This window comes from Pagrus pagrus (assembly GCF_965226575.1).
Source record: "Pagrus pagrus genome assembly, chromosome: 6".
NCBI lineage: Eukaryota > Metazoa > Chordata > Actinopteri > Spariformes > Sparidae > Pagrus > Pagrus pagrus.
In genome coordinates this window covers 23,062,095-23,080,737 of record NC_140190.1, presented here as the reverse complement: position 1 = coordinate 23,080,737, position 18,643 = coordinate 23,062,095, and the positions used below count along the sequence as shown (strand labels likewise).

At 40.9% G+C, this 18,643-nt stretch overlaps 1 protein-coding gene across 1 annotated transcript; it reads right to left on the bottom strand.

Moving 5' to 3' along the window:
• Positions 1–8,444: 8,444 nt before the first annotated feature.
• mknk2b (MAPK interacting serine/threonine kinase 2b) lies at positions 8,445–18,640 on the bottom strand. The gene is made up of 14 exons (XM_084355645.1): positions 18,519–18,640; positions 17,689–17,907; positions 17,138–17,228; positions 16,821–16,922; positions 16,600–16,697; positions 14,086–14,165; positions 13,817–13,890; positions 13,526–13,630; positions 13,229–13,284; positions 12,915–13,010; positions 9,307–9,501; positions 9,043–9,207; positions 8,897–8,937; positions 8,445–8,776 (listed from the first exon to the last, which is right to left on the bottom strand). The coding sequence occupies exons 2-14, from the start codon at positions 17,737–17,739 to the stop codon at positions 8,503–8,505; spliced, it is 1,428 nt and encodes a 475-aa protein (XP_084211771.1). The 5' UTR covers positions 17,740–17,907; positions 18,519–18,640; the 3' UTR covers positions 8,445–8,502.
• Between the last annotated feature and the right edge of the window lie 3 nt (positions 18,641–18,643).

The following is an 18,643-nucleotide window of genomic DNA, read 5'->3' as shown; positions in this document are numbered from 1 at the left end:
GACATAAAAATGACTTTGGCTCCTAATTGTAGAGCTGTGGTTTGACTGAAAACTTGTTTTGCAAAATAAGCGACACATGTTTCAACAGTTTTATTTCACAGGTGTCCCGTGACGGGTTGTCTTGAAGTGCTCGAGTCAAATACCCTGGAAAGGAAGTAAATACATACATGGAATTTGCTGCCAATTTGAAAGGAGTAGTCCGCCATTTTGGGATGCGTCCTCATTTTTCAGCTGTGAACAACCTTCAACTTTGCTTCATATAGAGAGCTGGCTGCGAATACACGCACTTCCCAAAATGTCCAACTACTTCTTTAGTTTTCTAAACTAATAATAATTTGTGAAATCACGTTTGCCTGAGCACATAATTAGACTGAAGTTATAGCTTTATTTAGTCTGTTTAGCATCAAAAACAGTTTACAAAATGCATTTGATGCAAAAGCTTAGGATACTCAAAGCTATATAATAGAAGGCCTGACAGAGCTGAAACAATAGAGGAAAAGTTCAGATGAAAATTAAGGTGCAAAATGTCAGGAATACAATTAAGATTTTAGTTTACATCTAGAAATAAAAAAACATCTGGTGTTAACTTGAAATAAGCAAATATCTAAATCTACAGAAGTATATAAAGCAAAAGTAAAATATTTTTCTTCAGCAAAAGGAAAAACATTTCTTACATTTACATGGAGAGCCATCTTGTATGTGCTGAAGAAGAATATTTAACCTTTATTTGTGTCTTTTTATCCCCACCAACAGCAACTTGGGTTCTTAGTGAGAAAAAAAAAAAATCACAGATGTCCTGACAAGAAGTAGAAAAACGTTTAAGCTCCACAAATGGTTCCTAAAATCTTCCATGATACCTACCTGCAGCTCCACTCTCAAACTTCACACCAACACGTGCTCAGGCTTTTTGTACACTCCAGCTGAGCACGTGACCCGGTCCACACCGTCACGATGCTCAGGTGTGCTCAACAGGTAGGCCTAATCAGTGGTAACAGCTGGCACTCCTCACCCAGGTACATGTTTGTTTTAATGAGTCAACTCCATAACCTCGTTCAGCTTCAGATGTATGGTTCTGAATGGGGCAGCAGTCACTTGAATATAGTGTTAAAAGTTTCTGTCTTAATGATTATTATTTTGACACAGAAGTACTGAAGGGCAGACCAATTATTACTCATTTCAGCTGTGTTAAATAGCCTAAAACTAAGAAATGTCTAAAATGGTTGCACTCAAAGCTTTCTTGTGATGATATCCTATTATGTATACATTGAATTTGGTCTTTGGGATTGTTTTAATCGTTTTTAAAAGCTGAATTTGTGACTACCTTATTTGAATTTGTTGCTACCTTGTACATTTGTTCCTTCCCTTCTCTACAACAGGAAATTCATTATTTCATCAGCAGCTAAAATATACTTAAACCTATAAGTAGTGATGCAGAGTAGTGTAGAGTGTTGAAAAGATCGAATTATGGGTGTCTCGATATTACGATATTGACGATAATCTTGATATTTAAAAAGGAAATATAGATATGGTGTTAACGATAGTCATGTTAATAATACAACGCCTCCTAAATCATTTGTTTGGTTTTTTTTATCTCACTTTTTCATAGTGGTGATTTTATACCTGAACACCAGTTGCCACCTGCCATAAAATGGAGAAAAAAAGTGTAATTGTTATTTTTGTACACTAACTGTATGGTTACAGACTCTCTATCCACCTACTTGTGTTTTAAATGTAATTCATCATCCGAAAATTATACAAAAGACACAATAAACAAAGTTGTAGATGATTTTGACTGAGTTTTTTTTTTTTTTCTCTAGATTTTGTATAGGTAAGGTGGTACAATTGTTACATGAATTCTTTAGGCCACAATAACTGTGTAGTGAAAATCTGAGACCATGACAACCCTTGATCAAATACACCTGCACTTGGCTCAGGCTCAAATGTTTGGAGAGAATAATAAGACTCTGGATATCCAGTCATATAAACACACGGTTCATTTAAAAAAAGGAAAACACTGTTGGACATGTCAGACAAACATAAACAAAAGCAAAGGTGAAAATAAGAAAAATAATAATTTCAGTCTATCACAAATGTCACATGTTTTACTGGAACATTACAGCAGAGCCCTCGTTCATGTTATTAGAAACACCTGAGGTGTTTCTCCTGCTGTGACAGGTCAAAGTGTCTGCTGTGAGAAAGACTTGCAGGCATCTAGCCTAAATTGAAGTTGAGATTTTTCATTAAACTCAGCGCGTGAATACTTTAGTGTTTGTTTTTCTAATGAGATGAAATGGAAAGCCAGGTAACTGCTTAGCTTTATTACTTGACACTTGTTCTTGTCATTTAGGAACTGAGATGCAGGTAAGGCATCACCAGAATACATTAAACCTTCTACTGATCGTGTCTGCAGACTGATAATCTTTCTTACTCAACTTGTCTCAAGACTGCTCCTGAAAAATGTTTGGTCAAGTACAACATGGATGTGTTAGATTATGCAGATGAAAGTAATGTTAGTGTCCAGGATAAAAATACTTTTCCTTTACAATGTGCCAACTTTGCCATTTTCTTATTTGTGAACACTTCCTGTCACTGGGGTCATATTAGTATATACCTCGGATAGGATATAATCAACTTTATTTGTTTAGCACTTCTCCAAGTTACAAACTGTCTTACAAGGGAGAGAGAAAATAGAGCAAATGAAGTTTATAAAGAACACTCAGTCAGAAAATGTTCCTATTTTCTATCTTCATGTGCACAGTGCAGAAGAAAAAAAGAATTGACCCTCTTCAGATCTCATGACTTCACATCTCATGATCTGTGGCTCACACAAGGTTGGTTTGTTCCCTCCTTTATGTAATGTTTGGAATGGATGGAATAAGAAATAAAATGTTCTTTATTTGTTATTTATTTAGTCTACCGCATCTTTATGAGATTGTTAATCATAACAAGTAGTGGGAGAAGTATTCAGATCCTTTACCAAAGTAAAAGTAACTTTAACGCACTGTAAAAATATAGTGTTATAGGCAAGATGTACAAAAGTTTTTTTTGTTTTGTTTTTTTTAAAAAGTAAAAGTACTCGTGATATAAAAAGATGTTCCCTGTCAGTGTTTTTCTATTATATCTGGTGTTGTTGGATTAATACCACTGCTGCAGTAATGTGTATGTTGCATTTTACTGCTGTAGTGGAGCTCATTTTAATAGTATAAAAAATGATATAGTATATACTATAAGATCAGTCACTGCTCATTGGATCCCATATTTTTACTTATTTGATTTCTAAACTGCTATAAACTAAATATCAGTGCTGTAAAAAGTGCCCGAAAGTCATACTTGAGTAAAAAATAAAGATATTGTGTTGAAATATTACTTACCACCCATAACAATAGTGCTGAAGTAAAAATCTTGAAAGTATCTGACAGTAAATGTACTCAAGTATCAGAAGTACTTTCCTGGCAAAAATAAATTCAAGAATCAAGAGTACAAATAAAAGTACATTCTACATATTTAAACATACTTTAAAAAAATATATGACATTTATAAATATTTTACTTGAGTAGATGTACTTCAGCGTTATCATGGCAGTGTGATTCTGCATGCAGCTGTGAGATCTGTCCACAAGAGGGAGACAAACACCTGTAAAGTCTCTCTTCGCGAGCACAGACACAAACACACACACACACACACACACACACGCACACACACACACACATGTTCTCTGGAGATTGTACAGAAAGCCCTCTGCTGTTGCATCATTTAATTTCCTCCGGCCTCATGACGTTTGCAGGGCTGAAATAGAAATTATGCAACTGGCAGTTTTTTTCTTTTCATTTGTTTTGTGTTTTAACTCTTTATTTCTGTGGAGAGTTATAAGAAAGGATTTATAAAGATAGACGATTTATAATGACAAATTATTAATGTGATCATTGTTTGTAGAGCTGAAATACTTTACTTTCATCAAATATGTCCAAATATTTGCTGGTTTCAGCGTCACTGATGATTGATTGTCACCTGATCCAGGCATGTACTTTGTAAATGATTTCCAATACAATCTGTACATACATACATACATATATGTACTTAGTTACCTTCAACTACTGGTTCTTAAATTTAGTATTTTTGAGTTTTGAACTGTTGGTCAAACATAACAGGACTTTGTTTACTTTTTGTTTGAGTCTAAATGTCAGTACCAAAGTAGCACACTTTTAGATTAATTTAGATTATCAGCAGTCAAATAAGACGAAAAAGATGGGATCCAATAATTGGTCGACCCATATTATACAGAATAAATACATGCATATATATGTATTATCTACTTTCACTTGTATTTTTGATACTTCAGTACATTTAATATCAGATACTTTAAGACTTTTACTCAAGTACTAATTGGGGGGGACCAAAATAATATTTAACACAGTATCTTTCCTTTACTCAAGTAGGACTTTTTGGTACTTTTAACAACACTGGTATCTAGTTAGTACCAGTGTTGGAATGTAACTAAAGCACAAATCTGAGGTCCTTACTTGAGTATTTCCATTTTATGCAGCTTTATACTTCTACTGCACAGCATCCTAGAGGCAAATATTGTACATTCTACTCCACTACACTACATTTATGTGACAGCTTTAGTTACAAGTTACTTTTCAGATCACAAGGGCTTAGTTTGTCTTTTAACACGACAGTAAAGAGTACTCAAGTAGATGTTCTTAGTTACATTCCATCACTGACTTTAAATGTAATATTTTGTTTATTGTTGAGTTTTGGACTGTTGGTCAAATATAACATGATGTCATGGGCTTTCAAATCTTGTGATGTGCATTTTCTTTTTTAACAATGTGTTGTTTTCATAGACTGATGTTTTGATTGGTAAAATAAATGTGATGACCAATAATCGCAGGCCTAAGAGACAGGTCAACAAGTACACACAGTTGCTGCTGATGCCAAATCCTGCTTATGTTCATCTATTTGAGGAAACGCCAGTGACAGTTCTTCAGACATTATTTCAGATCTGATTTTAACGACAGGATGACAAATCCTTATATGGAGCGGTGCTGACATGATCCTCTGGTATTCAGCAAATTCAGCAGAAGTCATTTTGTATTTGTAGGCAGATCATCATGAGGTGGCACAGCAGAACTGCAGCTCTTGCAGCAGGTTGCATCAGTCTGGTCAGACGAGGCCCGCCTGTGCTGTGAAGAGCGCCCCCTCCCATCAACACACAGCAGCTCTCAGCGTGACTAACGCAAGGTTAAACCACTGTCACATTTCAGAGTATGGAGACAACTGCGCTCATATTTACCAACAGCCAAGGACAGCCATGTGACGCAGTCAGCTCAGGTATCAGGGAGTGCTACTGATAAAGGGCTTTACAGCCCTGAATCAGATGGAACTGCCTCAGCCTTGGCCAACAGATAAGGCTGTTAATATGAAACTAGAGATACAGGAGGGAGCAGAAAACAGGCGTTTTCACTGTAGACCTTCAGGCTTCGAGAAAAACAACACAACAATACAGTAACCAGACAGACAAATGTGTAGTTCAAAGCATTTTATTGCAATTTTTTTTTTTTTTTTTTTTAGAAAAACAATACAAAATTCTGTAGCAACGGTCATAAATGTTGCCTTGAGTGAACTGCAATCATTCACATGGTACAGTAAAGTGCTTATTTTAAATCAAAATATTTTTTTGTACTTTAAAAAGTATGCATTTATTTCAGATTTCATCCCATGAACACAATGGGCTCGGGGTGATTCAGACAGTGTTAAAATCAGGTGTCAACCCTCCAAAGAAAAGATTGAAGACCGTATCAACATAGACAGAATAAACCCCACACGGTGTCCATGAAATAAACTATTATAAAACATTTGATCAATGTTGCTGGATTGTAAATGCTTTTGCCTGTGGGCTACATTCAAATTGTGGGGAGGTTGATGACGGGACTGTCCATTTGAATGAATGACTGAGTTTTAACACTTCCTTACTTCAAAATGACTTACAATATAAAAATTGCGAGGCTTAAGGATATCATTTTGTCCCCCTTCCCCCCAATAAAAGGCAGTCCAAAAAGCTACTGCCATTTGACAAAAAGTAGAAATGGTCATGACCACGAAAACTCTTATTATACCGCTCAGGATATTACAGAGTATGGCCAAAGTCTGTGCGTATCTGAGTATCCAACCCTATCGAAAAAGTAGGGACCAACTTGTCTGATGCTCAAAAAAGGGAGAAAAAGGCAGAATACTGAAGGATATTGGTAATTTTGAAAACCCCAAGATTGCCTTGATCATCAGCGTAATGCTTTGAGATTACCGATAGCAAAGTAGTTTCCCAAATGGAGAACAGCTGCATACACAAATTCAAGTAAGTCTTATTATAAGACATAAAACCCCATAACTATGCATCTGTAGAAAGGTATTTTAGAACTATTACAGTGTCCTATTATCAGCATAATGGGTCCTTTGACACCAAGGGAGCCATTTCCAGAGTACCGTCGCTGCAGTGCTGGCAACAGGACATGGACAATCAGAAGTCTGCACTTCTCACTGCTAGGTGATGGATCACATGTTCAATATTGTGACTTGAACCCTCTTTGGTGAAATGGCTACAGTGTTGTGAGACCTCATCACCTGTCCATTACCTGTCAGTTTTAGAATGAGCTTAATGAACTTAATCTGAACAAAAAAAAAAAAAGATTATTGCCAACTCTTACACATAAAAAAATAAAACTTAAACACTCGCCTTCGCTGGGCATGAACGCTCCAGATCATCTAAACTCTTTCCATCTCACCTCATCATACACCACATACTCTGAACTTTTAAAAACAGAAAACATAAAAAAAAACTTTAAAAAAAAAAAAACTTAAAGAAAACATCCGGTGTTTCACCTGAACTGAACAGCACCTGCATGAAAATTGCCATATAAAGAAAATAAAAGCTTATTAACAGCCATAAAAAAGGAAAAAAAATATCAGTGTGGCACATTGACATGGAGTTTTCAAACATGAAAAATAAGGTAAACTTAATACAGCTACACGTCCGTGGAAGACTTTTTTTTTTGTTTTTCTTTTTGTGGAATGTTTTTCCTTTTTTTTTTTTAAATGTTTCTTTTTTTTAACTGCCTCTTTATTTTATAATGTCATCATTTTCAAAGGGCTGTCTCATCAAAAACAAGACAATGGTGAACCCTTGGAAGAACAAAAAAAAGATGATCCAGATAAATGTATTTAATCAATAAATGACACTTGGGTCTCATTGGCCAAAATGTGCTTTTCAAACCTCTGGTTGGGTCTCTAACCATTACTGCCAAAATATTCAAAATCGTAATGCTTAAACTGATTTGCAGAGGAGAAAAAAAAACAAAAAACAAAAAAAACAACACAAGTTCCAGCTGTGGCGAGGGGACATATCATGAACTCTTTACAATGAAGTAACCGAACCAAGCCATTTAATTAGCTTGTACCAACATATCAGATAAACTTCGGAGCGAGCCCAGAAGTGTCATTTTGTGGTTGGCCCTGCATCATAACCCAAGTGCAATAGTTTAAATAATACTATTAGACTTGCCTGATGGTCACATATAAACACTGAAAGGTGTGGCCACTGATAATTCAGCATCTATGCTCATAATAGACTGTATGAGTCGGTGCAACAGTAAGTAAGAAATGGCTGGCTGGGTACAGACAAACATTCGTTGCTCTGGGAGCAGTAAGTGCATGGCCACCAAGCTAGATGAGTGCGAGTTTTATCTCAGACATTTACAGAAGAGGCTCAGTGTTGAGGAATTTCTTAAATGGAGACCAAAAAAAAAAAAAAAAAAAAAAAACAATCTTTGAAGTCCCCAGCCACATAATAATGGACCGCACCAGGCACGGACAGCATTGGCTTACAGCCCTTCCAACCCTTTATACTGAATCCCTTCGAGACAGGAACAGCCTTCATCTTGGCATATTGCATAAGCTTGTACGTATCTGCAGATGGGCCATTCATGCATATACATACAGGCAAAGAGAACATTCCAGATAACTTAATTCACAGTGGATCCAGTTGTAACGTGGGAGCAGCACAACAGGTTGTCCTTTGGTGTCTGAGCTTCGTTTTGAAGACAAGTGTTTTGATTTCTTCTAAACTGAGTTTTATGAAACAAAAGAACATAACTTAGAAAATACTTTTCTCTCTCTCTCTCCCTCCCTCCCTCCCCCCCCCCCCTCTCCCAAATCATTAACTGGCCCTCCTCCCAAACCCTGACATGCACATGTGTGTGTGTTTGCTATATGCAGGCCCTGGGCTGATGTGCTTCAGAAGTGCTGCAGAAGGGCAGAAGGCATTTAGAGAAAAGGGCTGCGAGGAGCATCACCCGTTACAGCGAGGCAATAGAGCCTGAATGGCAGAGGAGCCGAGGCCAGCTAGAGTCAGAGAGAAGGGCCAGGTCTGGAGAGGGAGAGTCTCGGGGCAGTCTTAGATCTGGACTTTAATCTTAACGGAAGGTCGGAGGTCAGGGTTGACAAAGTTCAGGCACAGTCTCCCACAATAACGAGAGGGGCCAAAAGCTGACGAAGCTCTGCAGCAGAGACGGGCCCTCCCTTGGGCTGGCTGCCTCGCTGCCTGCGCTTGGCCAGCTTGGAGTTGGAAGGAGGAGAGAGTCTCATAGAAGAGCCAGTAGCTGTAATGACAAACGGGACTTCCTGCTGCTGCTGGTCTTCCATGCCATCCTGTTCAGCCAGCTGTCGGTTCACAGCCATGGCCTTGTCAGCAAAGAATGTCAGATCCCTGGCATTGCTGGATCTAATGGACAAGATCAGAGACCAAAATAGCTGAATTAAAATCAATCTTGTAAATACTTCAGACTAAAGGTTCCAAGGGGATACACTCTTTAATGGCAACTGCAAACTAAAGTTTTCTCACCTTTGATGCAAGATGGAGGTCGGCAGAGTATCATATGCACCCTGAATAAAAAAAAAAGAAATTAATTACTTATAAACCTCAACTTGTAACCAAATATAAAAGAATTCAGAGATGTGGAGAAGAAGCTTGCCAATTAGAAGACTTACCCCCTGCACCCAGGGGTGCTGCAGCACCTGGCTGGCACTCAGGCGGTTTTTGGCGTCCCGAACAAGAAGTTTGGATATTAAGTCTTTGGCACTTGAGGAGATGTGAGCCCAGTCTTTCTCTGGAAACTCGTATTTTCCTTCCTGGATACTCTCAAACAAAGTGTTCTAGAAATGGACATAAAAACATTTAGTTAAGCCGACCTTGATGAGAATATACACTGTTTAAGTCTCAATAATGTCCAGTGCAATGTGTCAAATTCTCACCTGGCAGGTGTGGCAGGGTTCCCCTAATTCCCAGCCACAGCCACCACCACAGCGGCCTACGAAGGGTGGGTAGCCACTCAGCATGATGTAAAGGATGACTCCAAGGCTCCACAGGTCACAGCGCTTGTCATAAATTGTGGCCTCCTCACTGAAGGCCTCAACCACCTCAGGTGCCATGTACTCTGCTGAGCCACACTGGGACAAAAAGGAAACAAAGAAAGTGTGTCAGCCCCAGGGATGACAAGCAGAAAGCAGCAACTATAGCAGAAAAAGAAACACAAGCCTCTCTTGGCTGAAGCCCCACATTCCTTCACTCAGCTGATACCTCGTGGTTCTAAGTGTTAAGGCTTGGGGCCCTCTCTTGGGCTGTGCTGTGCAGTGGGGGCAGCCTATGTGATAGTCACATGCTGATCTGTAGCGATGGATTCATTTAAAATGTGCTATTCAACATTTCTCAATGCGTACAGGACACGTAAGTAGGAACACAGTGTACAATTACATAGAGAGCAGAGGGAGGGAGGGCAATGTTATAATGAAGCGCGTTAGTGTGGGTAGGCAGGCAGCAGAAGTGAGTCACTGCTTTGACCATCCAGCTGCACACAAGCCAGGCAAAATGGGCTGAGGCCAATGGAAGGTTCAGCTCTGACGGTGCCCTGTTATGTAGCTAAGAAGGAAATTAGGCCAAACACTGAGCAGGGCAAAGAGGATTGGTTGTCCAGAGCCACAGACTGGGCCGAACCCTCGTCTGTTATGTAACTTGGAAACACAAACACCAAATGCCGTTTTAATACTTTAGGAACAGAAAAGAGGAGCAGGTCGCTAGTTCAGCGGGACACGTAGAGCTTTGTGGAAAAGAAAATTCATTGTTGCCTCTTGAACAACTTTGGATTAAAGGTGTTTCGTGTCAAAGTTCTTGGAGATTTCAAGAGGTTGTCCTAAATATAGACGACTGGTATGAGAACCTGCTCTTAGAATACCTGTTAATCCGCCCTTTTCCCAATCAGTTTTTCTTAGTCTAGTAGCCCACAGCAAAACATGCCATCATTAAGAGGCCTGTAGTCTGGCAAACCATCTGTAGGCGAGCGTGTTTACATTGAGCAGGCCTCTATTGTGTCCCAGTACCCTATCCCAGCTGTCTCTTAACTCCTCCTCCACCCTGCTGCACCCTTATGTAATGAAATTTGCTGCACAGGAATCGTCTCAGACAAAGCTGCTTCTGTCGGAGAGAAAACCCCAACCCCCACGTTTCCACCAACAACATCATGATGTCTGGGGTGACTGCCTCCACAGACAAGCCCCGAGGATTCAGGCCAAATGCAGCTGCCACAGAAATACAACAGGGATATTTTTGCCCACCAAGGTGCCCTAACAGTGAAAGGCGATGTGATAGCTGCGCTATCATAAAACAATTGAGGCTAATCTGGTTTTAAACACACTGCCAATCAAAAGACAGTCAGGATAAAAGATAACCACGGCTGCTTGAAACTGCCAGCTCTGTGATAAGAGACAGAGCCTCAATCTAAAAATCACATTTGTTCTTCCTGTGCTGCTGCTGCAAACACCTTCTGAACTTGCATCAGTCACATCCTCCTCAAACCTTTCTGTAAGCTGCAGATAGTTGTTAATCAGCTGCTGTTACCACAGGCTTTGTTGGTATTGCAACCTGGGGCTTTCCTGAAATCATGTGACTAGTCAGACCATACCGACATCACTGATGACACACCTCTGCTGTTTGTGAACTATAGGATTATCTGAAGAGGCTTACAGTGATCAGACCTGTTCTGTTGTCATACAGCTGCAGCACCTGCATCTATGACAAGAATAACAGGGACACTTCCTTAATTTTGTTTTTAACTGCCCACGCTGCTCATGTGCAAAGTCTTCACGTTGTAGAGCCTAACTGCTACACATGAACACTGACATTTGAACAGTCAGATTTTTTTTCATGCTAAGCAGACAGGCAGCCACATGTGCAGATTTCCTAGTAGGCTAAAATTAGCCTTTTCTTAGAAAGGTCCCTCTCCTCTGTGGTCCAGCTGGTTCTAGTCTGTACTAGAGAGCATACAGACACATCCACTGTAAACTTAAACACTCAAACAACCCTTAGACTTTTATTAAATGTATTCATTTGGATCAGATTCAGGAACATACACAGCGAGTACAAAACCACATGATATTGTGCAACAGCAACTGTAGGAATGTGGGGGCTGGGTGAGAGTGCCAACAGTGAGATGAAAATCAGATAACATTGTTCCTGTGATCAAGGCAAAGAAAACAAGCAGAGCGCATGAGCAGACGGGCCGTTTGTCCCTCCCAGTTACCCTCCCCCTCCCACTGGTCTAGCCAATCACATCTCAGTTGCTAGGTATATGGGCAAAGACTAAAATTTCTAGAACAAGCCTTATGCAGAGCCTTTGTATAAAGAACATAAAGAAAGCGCAGACCAGCACAAGCAGGGTTTGGGCCAGTGGGCGGAGACTGAGCAGAAAGAGAGGGTGGATGTTTTTCTCATACCACAGAGGGAGAAAAGGGAAATGAGAGAGTTGGTGTGTTTTGATCTCATTGTAACTTCTTTCCACCATTGGACATGGCCTTGTTAAAGTCACAATGTGTTCCCTGCAGACTTATTACACTACAAGGCTATTATATTGTGTCCTCAGGCATCAACTTTTTTCCCCACTGAATTCTTTGCATTGCATCACATCATGTCTTGTGGTTTTGTAGAAACATTCCTTCCACAACAAAACTTGATATAAAAAGGGTAGGGAAGCAGGCCATATTCAATAATAAAAAAACAAGGAGACATATGAATAGGCCCCCCACTGCAGACATATATACAGGCCAATGTAGACTAAACACGAGGCACCTCGTGGCCCCACAACCATCTCCACTTCAAATAGTCCAGGGATGGGCTCCAGTGTAGGGGAACCCCCTCACCCACCACTACATTCCTGCACTATCCTTCACCTGCTCCAGTCCATCCATTTAGCCCCTCAGACAACCAGCAGACAGCATGTGTTGACACAAGACGAAAGCTTACTAGCTCAACTCTACCATTCCTCTTTGAGGTTGCAAGGGTCCACTTTTCTGGCCGCTCAGATGATTTGTGTTGTGACGACAGCAAGGGAGTTAAACAATCATAACCCCAAACTGGCGGATATCTATCCATGTGTTGCTGATACTGTAGCATGATAAGGAAAGGCAAAAGCTGCCAGCTTGGGACATTCAGGAAACAATCCACGTCATTTCAGAGAAACTGCCCAACACTGAACTACTTTAACCTCAAAACAACATTTTCTCTCTTCCAATCAGCTCGCTGTCCTGCAGCTAACACCACTGAGGATTGCCCTATAGGCAACCAGCCAGTTTGACTATAAAGATATTGTTTTACAGCCTGCTTATCCACAACAAGGACATAAAAACCACTGTTCAGGGAAATGTGACCAAGACGGTATGACAGATTAATCTCCTTGCTCTCAATAGCTATACCCATAAATTGTTAACATGCATTTCCCTTCACCCTTCCCCTAGCAGTGTCCCATTACCATTTCTAAAATGTTCTCAACTGCTTGGCGAACAAGAGGAGTGCAATATGCAGGTGGACTTACAGGGGTGAGGAGCTCAGGGGTGGAGATGGGTGAGCTGTCGCTGTTCAGCTTGATCCCACTGCCCAAGTCAAAGTCACAGATCTTGACCGGGGAAATCTGACAACGATACAAGAATCATTCATATTAATCTACATTTCATTATCTCCTCATATCATGTGTGTGGGATATCTACAGTACTTGTGGGACCAAAAATTTCCACTATCATTTATCAGTACCACAGTTCATATCATAATCTTGCAGCAAGTTAACAAACTTTATTACTACATTAGTTGCACTTTGGACTAATTAGGCTCATATGTTTACAGTAAACTCACCTTGTCGGCACGCTCACAGAGAATGTTTTCAGGCTTCAGGTCTCTATGTGCCATTCCTGGGGAAAAAAATAAAAATAAATCAGCCACAGGTTTGTAGTAAGATCTGACCACTGTCATGATCAAGGAAACTTTTTTATCATCATATCAATTAATACAACGAGCAAGCCATTTTGTACTGTTCGATATGGTGTCCAATCCAAATTACTGAACTTAATCCTATGTCATGGTACGCATATACCCATGGGGTTGTTACGCCTTTTTGGTGATCATGAGTAATTATTGTATACATGGTCTTACCCTTGTTATGCAGAAAATCTAGAGCGCTGGCGATGTCCTGCACGACAACACTGGCTTCCTGCTCACTGAAATGGCGTCTCTTGTGAATTTGTGCCAAGATTGACCCTAATACAGGGGAAAATGAGAGTATATGAGCTCCATGTACCAAGACATACTTGGATGAATGCCTTCCCACACACAGACACAAACAACTGGCTAACACTAGAGACCATGCACATGCATTACAGGAATGTTTAAAAATAAACAAAGGGATCGGATGCAGGAATCCTGCAGCAGCTATAATTCACCCACCTCCTCTAAGCTTTTCAAACACCAGGTAGAACTTGTCTTCCTCCTCGAAGAACTCCACCAGCTCTAGGATGTTACTTTAGACAAGAAAAGAGCACTATGAGCCAGTGATAAGAGTCATCTAGTATACATTTAATGAAAATTGTGTGATTTCAGCACTATAGTGTCAATACAATGTGATTCAGCACAAATAGGATCAGTCAGTTTGGGTACTGTTCGCATATATTCATCAGATGGCATTACTGCGGTTGGTCATGACAGAAAGACATTACCTGTGGCCCTGGCACTGATAGAGCATCTCAACCTCACGGAAGACTCTGCTGCGGCTGTGACCTGGTCTTTTCTCGATGATCTGGAACAGAACATTACAGTTCAGTCAGATTATCTAAAAATAGCGTAAACAAATGAGGCTGACTTTCATGTTTTTCACAGGAGTTGGATGGAGGACAATTGTGAAAGTGCTCTGATGGTAGAGGAAAATTTCAACCCGCCTGTGAGAGTTAATATCTGGGTGAAGGCCGTCCCCTTCCACTGCACCACAAAACCCCACCCGTGGCTGTGTTTACTGTAGCATAGATTATATATTCCATATACAGAGCCCTGTAGCTGGTTTCCTCCAGAACTGCATTTTCCCAGTTGTCCTACCTTTATCCCACCCTGTGACACACTTGCCAAGTTTAACCTACTTTCAGTCCAGCATGCCAAAGCAGAGATGGAACAGAGTGAGAATGAATCAAGTCACAGCAGCGCTATATTAAGCAGTCATGTGTGACCCATATTTAAATCTTAAGTGCTCTTAAGGAGCCATGAGCATTCCTTTGAAACATCCCATGAGTTAATCCAAAAACTGTTTACGATAACAACAAAAAAATGCTCTCTAAATATAACTGTGCTGCCTGGAACTAAACCACTGAGGGGCCACCAGCTGCACGATGCCCTGCCAAGAGAGACAGAAAGACAGACTGCTGACACCAAAGCAAAAGGCCTGAATTTTCCAGCCCTGGTTAGTTATTGTCTGCTTGGGAGGCTGTGCATGTTTCTCTTCCTGGTAGCTGGATTACAGCTGCTATTGAAGCCCAGTGGGGCCAGAGTTGCAGTGTGTGTCTAGGATTAATGCACAGACAAGAGGCCTGTGAGCAGTCCAAAGCCTCTGCACTGTTCCAGTCTGAGTCAGCAGCACAAACAGCCCCCACTCAGTTCACTTTTTCGCTGGATCACTACACAAACCACCCACTCTGATAATGACATGTGCAGATAAATGCATATCAACATAAACTGGATGGCAGTTATTTGGGATGAACTGATTTATGGTTATTTATCCATATCCCAGCAGCCTGCTGCAAAACAAGGCCCCACTAAGTCACACTGCAGGTTCAAACATCAACCCAGGGTTGTGAAATAGTACCTTTAAGGCAAAGGATATGTTGGGAAACCAGGGCACTGCACAGCCCTCTGCTTGTCCTTGCTGCTCTAAGGCTTTTGTTACAATTGCAACACAAGGAGCCTACACAACTCACCCCAGCCTGGAGGGGGAGGGGCGAGACTGGACATCTGGCAGGAGCAGTCTGAGCCCCCTCCGACTCCTAAATGACCTCCAATAAGTACCGACTGTCGTGCCTCCTCCCCCAGGACTGTCAAGTCCCTAGGGACCTACCAAACCATCCCAGTGTAAACAATACTAAAAGATCATGGCCATATGACTGAACCTGTGCTCCAATTCCTCTGAAATATTAATGCAGGCTATGGACACTTGCTCCACTGGGGAACCACTCTTTAACTGCCACTTTGGTTCAAACTTCAACAGAATTAAACTGCAAACAGGCTTTAATTAGGAGTTAAAAAATAGCGCATCGTTCATGCACATTGTCCCAATGGGATTAGTACGTGAGGGGCCAAGAATTTATAAGAAAAACAAGCCCCAGTTCTACTTTTCTACACTTCAGCAAAGAAAAAGATTTCACAATGTTTTGTTCCTTAAAATGAGGAAATGAGAATTGTATTTAAAAGCTAAAAAAGGGAAGTCCCAAGGAGTCAAGATATGTATTAACAAGTCCACACCCCATATGGAGAGGAAAAGGGGAAAAAAACAAAAGTACAACTGTACTGAGTGAGAAGGAGAACAAAGCAGTGTAAACACCCTGGGTCATAACTCTCACCCAGTACACCCCTCCTCCTCTCTGTGGGTTTTTTGTTTTGGCACAGTATCCAGTACACAATGTTCTCACTAAGAGCGTCCTCTGTAGGCAATAGGAGTAAAGAAAAGGGGTGGGTATATCCCTCCCAGCTCTCTGATAGGCTGGCCAAGTAGAAAAACATTGAGGGGAGGGGCCTGCTAACAGCCTCTAGTGTTACACACTCAAAGAAAAAAAAAGGGAAAAAAAGCACAGCAGTAGCACAACACAGATGAGAGCCTGCAGACATCCGCTAAAGAGCTGAACTAAAAGGAAAAAAAAAACAAAACATCCTGCCCCAGGATCAGAACTTTCCTCAGTAAGATTCTATAGAATGACCAGTGAAAAAACGGCAACATGAACACTATGACCCACATCCTGTAGCCTGTCTTTTTCCATTGACCTCTTCGATGGTATATAAAAAACATCTCTATATTCATCACTAGACATGGTACCCCTCACAGACAGCTCAAGTGTTATGTAGCAACCACGACATTCACAGACTCCTGAGAAAGGAGCGGCGACTTGCAGGAAACAAGACGACATGCATTATGCTAATGTTTTCAAATATATTACAGTCATCCATTAAGTGTTTGTGAGTGTCTGTTGGCTTACCTTTACAGCATATTCTTTGTTGGTGATGAGGTTGATGCATGTTTGCACTCTGGCATAAGCGCCCTCTCCTAGTACCTCTTCCTGCAGTCTGTAGACATCTGTGGCACAGAGTTAACAAGTTAAGAAAATACTCCTTATGAAGGAGCAGAATCTTTTCTAGTCTGTAATGACAATTCTTTCTAAACAGCAAAATAATGATACTGGAAATAAAAAGCTTTTACCCTCAAATCGTCCAGAGAAACTGTCAGTTGCCCGGCAACGCTTTTTCTTTTTGTTTCTCTTCTTGGCATCGGGAATGTCAATAGGCTGGCTGGAAGGCATGTCTGTAAAAACAGGAGTGCCTACATAATTATCTGCTAGTTGGTAAATAACCAAACAAGCTCAAGAAAGCACTAAAGGGGAAACAAAGTTTAGAGGGCAAGCACAATGTTTTTGTTGAGTGTAAATAGTACATTTCTGCCAAACTGGAGAAGGTATTGTATGGACAGAACTCAGATAACAGTTACAGTTTTCAAGACACTCAACTTAAAATACTCACCATGTCTTGGGGAGGAATCAAAATTAAATGACGAATCAATAAGATGGGATCCATTTTTAGTGAAGTCGTCAGATTCAAAGGGATTTTGCCCCTGGGGAGTACAATAAAAACGTGTTTGTTAAGGTATCTTATCAATGAACTATTTAGCTGAGACCATCAACTGTTAATCATAACTGATTAGAACCCTCCTTATCTCCCTTCCTGCAACCATAAACTGAAATGGGCTTGAAGCAGTACATCAGCTGATGGGCTGAAGATTTTACATAAATCATGAATGTCTGATTCATAGACACCAAATAATCCAAAGTATATTGCTGAATATGAATGCAAGGGCCATGTTGTCTGCAACAGCTCTTCACCTACAGGATATAATTCCATTAGCTGAACACACACGTGACATCAGGCCACACAGCATGCGTCAGCCATATGTGTTTATATATAGCAAGGTGAGGTCCTCTCATACATGATGACTAATGTGCTCTGATTAGAGAGACTTCCCAAAAGGCATGATTAGCATTTATACATGTCCCCTCAACAAATCTCAAGCTCACCTTGAACGAGCGGTGGAATCCAGTGACTTCGGTGATCTTATTTTGAACCATTTTGCTTCGATTTGGGGCGATTTTTGGTGGGTGTGCGGCGGCGGCAGTGGTTTTGTTTTGGGAAATCAATTTGCTTCTTCTCCGAAACAGAAAGTCGTTTCAGAGAGAGTCGCAAGTGATCACACTGCGCTGGCTGGTGAGCTTGCTGCGGCGCTTTAAACGGGAGCCCTGTGGACAATAACACAAAACACAGAATAAAAATCTGAGATGCCGACGTGCAATCACCAGCGTTTAAATGAAAGCCCAGCAGAATAATATCGGACCGTGGCGGATTTGCGTTAGCTTTCATTCGTCACATGTTCATGAGGCAACAACAACAATAATCGCAGTGCAACAACAGCAACAGCTAACTGCAACAACCACGCACGTTTAGCTAGTTAGAGCCATTCAAATAAGCAAATGTAAGAATATAACACATACCGAAACTGAGAACAATACTGCAGTCTGGGCAAAGATGAGCCGATATGTCAGAAAAGCCATGATGTTTTCAGTTTAGCAGTTAGCGGCCGCTACAAAAGCCTCAGGGAGGCTAACCGTTTAGCTAACATTAACACGCTGCTCCCGAGGCATAACGGTCAAATAGCGAGCACTGGTCTCGCGCACTGATCGTCCGTTATGACAGATTTAAATGTAATGTCAAATGTTAGCCACAGTTAGCAAAAAATGCAACATTACTGTAGGGTTGCGGACCAAATGGGTGAATTCGCCATTTCGAAACAGCCAACAAAACATAGACAGAGCAACTTAAATTAAATCCAAAGCAACTTGTTTTTACTCACCCCGTTGTTAATTTTACAGCTCCAGTGTTAGCGTCGTTGTTTGACCCACTGCTTCGAAAGCCGCAGAGGACGGTCGTAGGGGGGGATACGCCTGATAGAAAGTGCGTGGAAGGTGGCTAACCAGC

What these genes read in the sequence shown, in the direction of transcription:
- mknk2b (XM_084355645.1), bottom strand. Translation starts at nt 17,739, where the DNA reads ATGGTTCAAAATAAGATCACCGAAGTCACTGGATTCCACCGCTCGTTC. An exon ending in TTTCTCTGGACGATTTGAGG is followed by an intron (nt 16,698 to 16,820) that starts GTAAAAGCTTTT and finishes TCTGTGCCACAG; the next exon opens with ATGTCTACAGACTGCAGGAA. An exon ending in TATCAGTGCCAGGGCCACAG is followed by an intron (nt 13,891 to 14,085) that starts GTAATGTCTTTC and finishes TCTTGTCTAAAG; the next exon opens with TAACATCCTAGAGCTGGTGG.